This window comes from Lolium rigidum, chromosome 2, assembly GCF_022539505.1.
Source record: "Lolium rigidum isolate FL_2022 chromosome 2, APGP_CSIRO_Lrig_0.1, whole genome shotgun sequence".
NCBI classification, from domain to species: domain Eukaryota; kingdom Viridiplantae; phylum Streptophyta; class Magnoliopsida; order Poales; family Poaceae; genus Lolium; species Lolium rigidum.
In genome coordinates, this window is record NC_061509.1 from 100,081,884 (window position 1) to 100,090,009 (window position 8,126).

The 8,126-nt window shown below is 46.8% G+C and overlaps 1 protein-coding gene across 1 annotated transcript; it reads right to left on the reverse strand.

Moving 5' to 3' along the window:
- Positions 1-4,761: 4,761 nt before the first annotated feature.
- LOC124686988 (cytochrome P450 86A2-like) lies at positions 4,762-6,667 on the reverse strand. Its single transcript, XM_047220844.1, has one exon. The coding sequence runs from the start codon at positions 6,665-6,667 to the stop codon at positions 5,057-5,059; it is 1,611 nt and encodes a 536-aa protein (XP_047076800.1). The 3' UTR covers positions 4,762-5,056.
- Between the last annotated feature and the right edge of the window lie 1,459 nt (positions 6,668-8,126).

Sequence of the window (8,126 nt, forward strand, 5' to 3'; positions counted from 1 at the left end):
GTTATAATACCCAAATGAATTTCATAGTAATCATATTGTTATGTATGATCTTTATTCTGTCAATTGCCCAACTGTAATTTGTTCACCCATTATGTTATTTATCTTTATGGAGAGACACCTCTAGTGAACTGCGGAGGCCGGTCCTTTCTTTTACACAGATAAATTCATCTACTGCAAACACCTGTTCTGTTTACTTACTACAAATAATATTCTCTTTAATTCCATTTCAAATAAACATCTCTTTCCACACTATACGGTTAATCCTTTATTTTCAGCCAAATCAGTGAGATTGACAACCTCAGTGTAAGTTGGGGCAAAGTGTTTATGCTTGTCAACTAAAGCCTCTATGATCATTTATTTTTTGACTTGTAATATCACTTTATGCTTTGAATAATAATGTTTAGTCGCTATGCATAATTATGGCTATTATTGCTCTCTTAGTTGGTCGCTCCCAGTCTTTTGCTATCCTTCACCTGTAGTGAGTATGAGCTCTACTCGTGCATCCAACTACCAAAAACCAAAGTGCCAATTGTGTCCACCATGCACACCTATATGTGGTATTTCACCCCAACTCCAAAGTGAATTGCTTGTGTGCTACCTTTAAACCTTCAAACATTACTACATGTTTTGTGTTTTGTTTTAGATCATGAGTAAGTATGGAATGGTTTATTGTCTTTTCATGACTTCATTCCGTGACTAGCATGCATAATGAGTTGGTCCTTAATATTGCAAAAATAGCAAGGTAACTAGGTGCCCAACCCACATAAAATATAAAATAAACAAATAAATCTCCGCACATTATGTACTGGAGAGATCCTAAATAATGGTGTGAAAATGGAGAAGTACATGGGAGCCGCTCTTGAAGTCACTATATGAAAGGATGATAGATCATTTGATGCTATTCATTGAGATATACATGCATACCTCTCAAAATATATTTTCAACACTCCTATTGCCTTTAAAATAAAAAAGCTCTAGCACATGAGTAATCTTGCTCCCCTCTGCGCAGGGCCGTTTTTTTTACTTTTATGTTGAGTCTTCATCTTCTTGCTTTATGCACCAATTAAGAGAGCATAGTTGTCATTCTGAATATAATGTGCATAGTCCCAAAATTTATTATTGATTGATTCATGATTATGATATTGCTTGTTCTCAAATTACTTGTATCTAGTCATCTTTTGAACTTTAAAGGTGTCTTGCATTTATGTTTGGCAACTTCATAAAGGACAAGCTGAGTACCACTTTGCTATGTTTTCTTTGAGTTACTTTTCATGTTGTAACATAGTTGCTAAATTCTATTGTTAGAATTATATCCATCATGCCTATGTTTAGAGTACTTTGATCCCAGCTCACAATGCTTTACAATAACTTGATCAAGATTGTGTTGGCTTCATGTCACCTCAAAATTTATTTTTGTTATCACTTACCTACTCGAGGACGAGCATGAGTTAAGCTTGGGGATGCTGATACGTTGCAAACGTATCTATAATTTTTGATGGTCCATGCTTGTTTTACACCAATTTCTACATGTTTTATTTACACTTTGTTGCACTTTTAAACATTTTCAGGCACTAACATATTGACAAGATACCACAGTGCCAGTTCCCTGTTTTCTGTTGTTTTGTATTTCAGAAATGTTGTACATGAAATATTCTCGGAATTGGATGAAACAAAAGCGGAAGTTCCTATTTCACTGCAACGAAGACGGAGTCCAGAGAAGAGACGTAGAAGCGCCACGAGGCGGCCACACCAGGCCATGGCGCGACCAAGGGCCTGGACGCACCATGGGGTGGTGTGGGCCCCCAGGCACCCACCGACCTCGCCCTTCTTCCTATTTATTCACGATCTCGGGAAAAACCTAATTAAACACCCTGAGCCTTCATCCACGAAAAGTTCCGTCGCGGCCGCCATCGCTGACCCTAGCTCGGGAGGGTTCTGAAGCTCTTCCCGGCACCCTGCCGGAGAGGGAGATCATCACCGAAGGCCTCTACATCGCCATGCTCGCCTCCGAAGTGATGCGTGAGTAGTTCATCTCTGGACTACGGGTCCATAGCAGGTTGTCTTCTCCAATTTATGCTTCATGTTTAGATCTTGTAAGCTGCCTATCATGATCAAGATCATCTTTATGTAATGCTACATGTTGTGTTTCTTTGGGATCTGATGAATATTGAATACTATGTTGAGATCTATGATTAACTTGTCATATGTTATTTGTGATATTGCATCCTCTCTGTTGCTAGTAGATGGGCTCTGGCCAAGTATATGCTTGTAACTCCAAGATGGAGTATTTATGCTCGATAGTGGGTTCATGCCTCTAGTAATCTGGAAGAGTGACAATAACTTCTAAGATTGTAGATGTGCTGCTAGTAGGAAGAAAACAACAATGCTTTCTCTAAGGCTTATTGTATTGTTTACTTTACACACATTGCTTAATGCGATAATCTGTTGCTAGCAACTTACTACTGGAAGGGGTTCGGATGATAACCAGAAGGTGGATTATTAGTCATAGACGTAACTTGATTATGGTCTATATATTATATTGTAATGCCCAAATGAATTTCATAGTAATCATCTTGTCATGTATGATCTTTATTATGTTAATTGCCCAGCTGTAATTTGTTAACCCAGCATGTTATTTATCTTTATGGAGAAACACCTCTAGTGAACTGTGGACCCCGATTCTTTCTTTTACACTGATAAATTCATCTACTGCAAACACATGTTCTATTTATTTACTGCAAGCATTGTTCTCTTTAATTTCACTGCAAACAAATATCTCTTTCCACACTATACAATTAATCTTTTATTTTCAGTAAAACCGGTGAGATTGACAACCTCACTGTAAGTTGGGGCAAAGTGTTTTGGTTGTGTTGTGTGCTGGTCCCATGTTGTTGCTGACGTCGGTATCCGCCCTGCCACAAGTCAGCTAGCAACACCTTCAGAAGTCACACATTTCTCCTACTGGTCGATTAAATATTGGTTTCTTACTGAGGGAAAACTTGCTACTATGCTCATCATACCTTCCTCTTGAGGTTCCCCAACGGTGTGCAATCTGCGCTCAACAGGGAGCCCGACCGGCCCCTTGGAGGAGCTCGCCTGCGCTGGAGGGAGCCTGCATCGGCCCTATCGACCCCGGCGGACCCCACACACGCCGGAGCTCGCCCTCCCAGTCCCTAGTGGAGCTCGCTCGGCAGGCTGCTGGCGGAAGGAGCCCACACCGTAGCTTGCCCGACCAGCTGTTGGCGGAGGTAGCAGATTTACGTGATTTTTTTGAAAAGTGATAGTTTTCGAAAATTTAAGCACAGAAGGTGGTAGTTTTGTGCTAAGAACTTTCGAGGGTACGAGCCTAGGCGAGCATCCATAGCTGTGGCACCTCCATGGGACAAGGCAGGATTCTCCGTTCATGGTTACCTCTACAGCGAGTGGAGAACCGACAGCTATGTACGGAGGTCTGTACACGGTTGGAGGCTATGGCGAGGGATACTTTTTCCCTACATGGGTGGCAGCATAGTCTACGGATAGATGCCCCACCTACACTTTAGGCGTTATATGATTCATCGTTCCGATATGTATCTCGCCTAGTTTTTATTATTTATCCTTTTGGACTTGAGACAACAAAACGGCTGTGTGCATCCTGGTTATGCAGAGGCTGGATGTAATTGCTTATTAAAGTAATAAAGCATCCTTTATCGAAAAAAAATGGGACAAGGCATGGGAGAGCATAAAATTGTCATCACTTTTTGTTCACTCTGTTGTTTTATTTGTGTGTGTTTGTAACTGGAAATTTTGAAATCTTTGTTCACATGTATCTAGACTATCTATTCTAACCAAAGGCACTTTTTTACAAAGAGTACATAATAATTTATCAGGTCTACTAACTGGTGGTTAAGGAGCCGTATGAAGAGAAACAATGACGTCAATGGAATGGCTAACTCGATCAAATTTAGCTACCGATCAAATCAAGTTATAAATCCTTGCTGAAAATAATAAGGTAGATAGAGGTAGATTAATATTGTTGCATCAAACAAACCAACCATCACACACCAAGTCACCAAAGGAAGCAAAGCCTATCTACACGTCTAGAAAGTCCAACCCAACTACATGAACTTCACTGTCTCGTATCCTTACTTAATTTGTTTGGATGGAAAGAAACATACATCACTGTCTCGCATTGCACAATCCCTGCTGAATGGGAACATCGTTGTCGTAACGATGATGTAATTAAAGTACGGTAGGAGTGTATATATGACGATGAACCTGCGGGCAGAGAGAAGATCAGACAAATATATGGTGTAGCATGTTCAGCGCCATCCACATCAAACTTTTATGCACCTGCGATTCTTGATAGCGAGTACTACAACTCCTCACCAGATCGAACGGCGCAACAAAGACCTCATCAAGGCTAGACACCCATATATGCATGCACGGTTGCACGATCGACAATCTAGGGCATCATGCCATGCAGAGCAGGACACCAAGCTTAGCTACTTAGCTAGGGCAGCTAGAAAAAACGTACAGCTAAAGTCACATAGCAAAGAAGAAACTTGTCATGGATGAAACATGGTGTCTCCAGAAGCAACAATCTCCAGAACACATCTACTTACATGTTTTTGGACCAAATATGAACTCTGTAAGAATACAATACTAAGACAAGTTTGAAAGAAAAAAATCTCCAAAAATAGAATATGCTAGTTGGCTAGCTGGTCACCCACTCCGAGCTACTACAAACAAATTTGAATCACTTGCTCCTCTCTCCGGCCGTCTGCTTCATGGCTACGATACATGGCAAATAATTACCCAATCTATTTCTGTTATTTTTTGCTTTCCTTCATCCATTGTGCTGCAAATACAAATCCAGCTAGATCTTGTGATCTGCAAAGTTTCCCGGTTTTCTCCTATCCGGACTGTAAATTCTGGAAAAGGGTGACTTGAATGTTGTCACCAACCCCATCTTCAATTTACTTACGGTCCTGTACCGCTGCTCTATCTACACATTCAATGTCCGGTATCTTTCCAACAAACAGCACGAAGCATGGCGCAGGCCAAGCAAGGTCTTCTACGCGCACGGCGCTGTGGCACTCGCTGCTGCTGCTGCCACGGCGGCGGCGGCTTCCACGCCGCAGGGCTCGTCGAGGAATGGGGCTAGGTCGCGCGGACATACCTCCATCCGTAGCCCGTCCTTCATGAATAGCGTGAGCGACATCTTCTGCTCGACGCGGTGGCCCGGCGCGACGGCGAGGCGGTGCCGGAGGAGCACGCTCCCGGCGATGTTCTTCATCTGCAGGTAGGCCAGGTCCTTGCCCAGGCACACCCTCGGCCCGGCGTTGAACGCGACGAACCTGTACGAGTCGTGCTGCACGAACTTGGTCCCGTCCTCCGACAGCCACCGCTCCGGCCGGAACTCGAGGCAGTCCTCGCCCCACACCGTCTTCATGCGCCCCGCGGAGTATATCGAGTAGGTGATGGACGAGCCGGCCGGCACGAACGTGCCGTCGGGGAGGTAGTCGTCGGCGACGACGTGCTTGGAGTCCTCGGGAACAGACGGGTAGAGGCGGAGCGTCTCCGAGAGCGCCGCCTTGAGGTAGACGAGGCGGTCGAGCTCCTCGAACGTGAAGGGCTCCGCCAGCCACAATGCCGGGTCGTGGGCGCCACGCGACGCGGCGAGCACGGCGCAGAGCTCGGCCACGATCCGGCGCTCCGCAGCCGGGTGCGTGGACACGAGCCAGAAGAACCAGGAGAGGGCCACGGAGGAGGTGTCGCGGCCCGCGAGGATGAAGTTGAGGGCGACGTGCTGCAGCGACTCGTCCGAGTAGGATCCCTTGCGCATGAAGCGGGAGAGCAGGTCGTCGTGCGTGGCGGCGGCGTCGGCGAGCTCGAGCTTGCGCGTCTTGATGACGGCGGCGAGGTACTGGTCGACGTGCGCCATGCTGCGGGTGAGCGTGGTCTCCATGCCGAGGCCCAGCCACTTCTTGCACCGCCACAGGCACTCGGGGAAGATGAAGCGGTTGAGGGTGGCCTCCGTGGCGCGGTCGAACGCGGAGGCGAACTCGTTCTCGGGCAGGCCCTCGGCGAGCGTCTCCGGGTCCTTCCCGAAGGCGAGGCCGCAGATGTTGTCGAAGGTGAGCCGGAGGAGGAGGTCCTGCAGGTCGACGTGCGCCTTGGAAGCGACGGCGTCCGCGAGGATGGGCAGGAGCCTGCCGTGGATGGAGCGGGAGACCCAGCGGGACATGGCAGTGCGGAGCGTGCGCGTGGTGAACTCTAGGGCCGCCGTCTTGCGCTGCGCGACCCAGGTGTCGCCGTCGGAGTTGAAGATGCCGTCGCCGAGGAGGTCGAGGAAGACGCCGTGCCAGAAGGGGCCCTTGGGGTAGTTGTCGAAGCGGGACTTGAGGACGTGCTCCAGGTTGCGCGGGTCGCAGGTGACGGTGACCAGCCCGCCGCGGCGCGCAACGCCGGGCACCGCGAAGATGCAGGTCTGGTAGGTGCCGCCCGAGCGGCGCAGGTTGGCGGCGATCCACTCGTGCATGTCCTCGGCGTGCTGCACGAGGCCGGGAAGGCTGCCGAGCACCGGCCACACCCGCGGCCCGCGCAGCCCCCGCGACATCCGCCAGAACCACGCCATGTACGCGGCCAGCGCCGCCACCAGCACCGCCCACGTCCCCACCTCCATTGCTAGCGACTGAGCAAGCTCGCCGTACGTACGTGTATATACTCTGCTGCTGCGGTGGGGAGTAGCTAGAGAGTGGATCCAGCAATGGAGTTAAAGAGAGGGCTGGGTGGCTGGGTGGCTGTAATTAGTGGCTTCACATGGAGCAAGTAAGGAGGGTGTCAGGGGGAGACTGAGGTTTTATAGAAGTGGCGGGAAGATGGTTGGCAATTTATTGGTAGCTTGCCACTGCCAGCGAGTATTGCTGTACCTGAATGCAGTATTGCGATCTAGCAGAGCAGCATACGTGCATGTAGCATGTATATACTCGAAACTCGCAAGACTTGCTAGTTGGGCTTTGAACCGATCGAGGAAAGAAAAGGAAACGGGCCGGGACAGAGGAGGTCGACCATAAATTGCCGCCGAGGGTCGTTGGCGGGCAGGCGGTCGACCCAGTGACCAGGTCGCACCGGTCGACGAACCAACTTGCGCGGCCAACCAAGACAAGCCAGTCACCCGTGGCGGTGTTTTTTTTTGTTGTTGAACTTTTCTAACCATAATATACAGCCATCAATTCGGGTTTACATTTCATCAAACCCATCCAACACATTCGTGCCGTTGAGTCGTTTGGTAGAGTAAAGGTATGTTTTGGTGATAGGATGAAGCGGAACGGATTGTCTTTTCTAAAGCGGAACGGATTGCCATGATTCCATTACACTGTAATGAAACGGCTCCATTCACGTTTGGTTGGGACAAGAAGGTGGAATGATATAGTATCGTTTTGTGTTAGGTTGTGGTAAAATGTGTAATGGAATGACTAGAATTGAATTGACGTGCTCTAATTTATAATTTTGCTTTTGGAGAAAGAGTTGTCATCAAAGTCAATGATAATATTGGAGATACTTTCGAAAAAACAATTAAGACAAGGTGATCCATAATCACCAATGCTATTTTCATATAGTGCTTGATATGTTAGCCATAATTATTGAGGGTGCAAAGGTTGATGGCTAAATTGAAGGGGCAGTTCCACATGTTGATGGTGGATTATCTATTCTTCAGTATGCCGATGTCACATTTTTCTTTAATGGAACATGATTTTAAGAAAGCAAGAAACCTCAAGTTGATTTTATCATCCTTTGAGAAACCATCAAGCCTTAGATTTAGGTTCCTTAAAACAGTGAGCTATCTTGTTTCAGTGAGGCTCAAGACCATGCATCCCAGTATGCTGACCTTTTTGACCGTGTGATCGGTCAGTTTTGTATCAGTCAATGAGCCATGCCGATTCATTATCGAAGGTTTACAAATGATGAATGAAAACTTGTCAAGTAAAGACTTTAGAAACTGTTTATCTAGCTGGACAGGCAAGTTGTTATCTTGTGGTAGATGATTTGTTCTCATTAATTCATTACTTACTAATATGATAATGTACATGATTTTCTTCTTTCAGTTGCCTAAAAGAGTCTTCCAACGATTGGATTACTTC

Coding starts and splice junctions, on each gene's coding strand:
- LOC124686988 (XM_047220844.1), bottom strand. CDS start 6,667: ATGGAGGTGGGGACGTGGGCGGTGCTGGTGGCGGCGCTGGCCGCGTAC.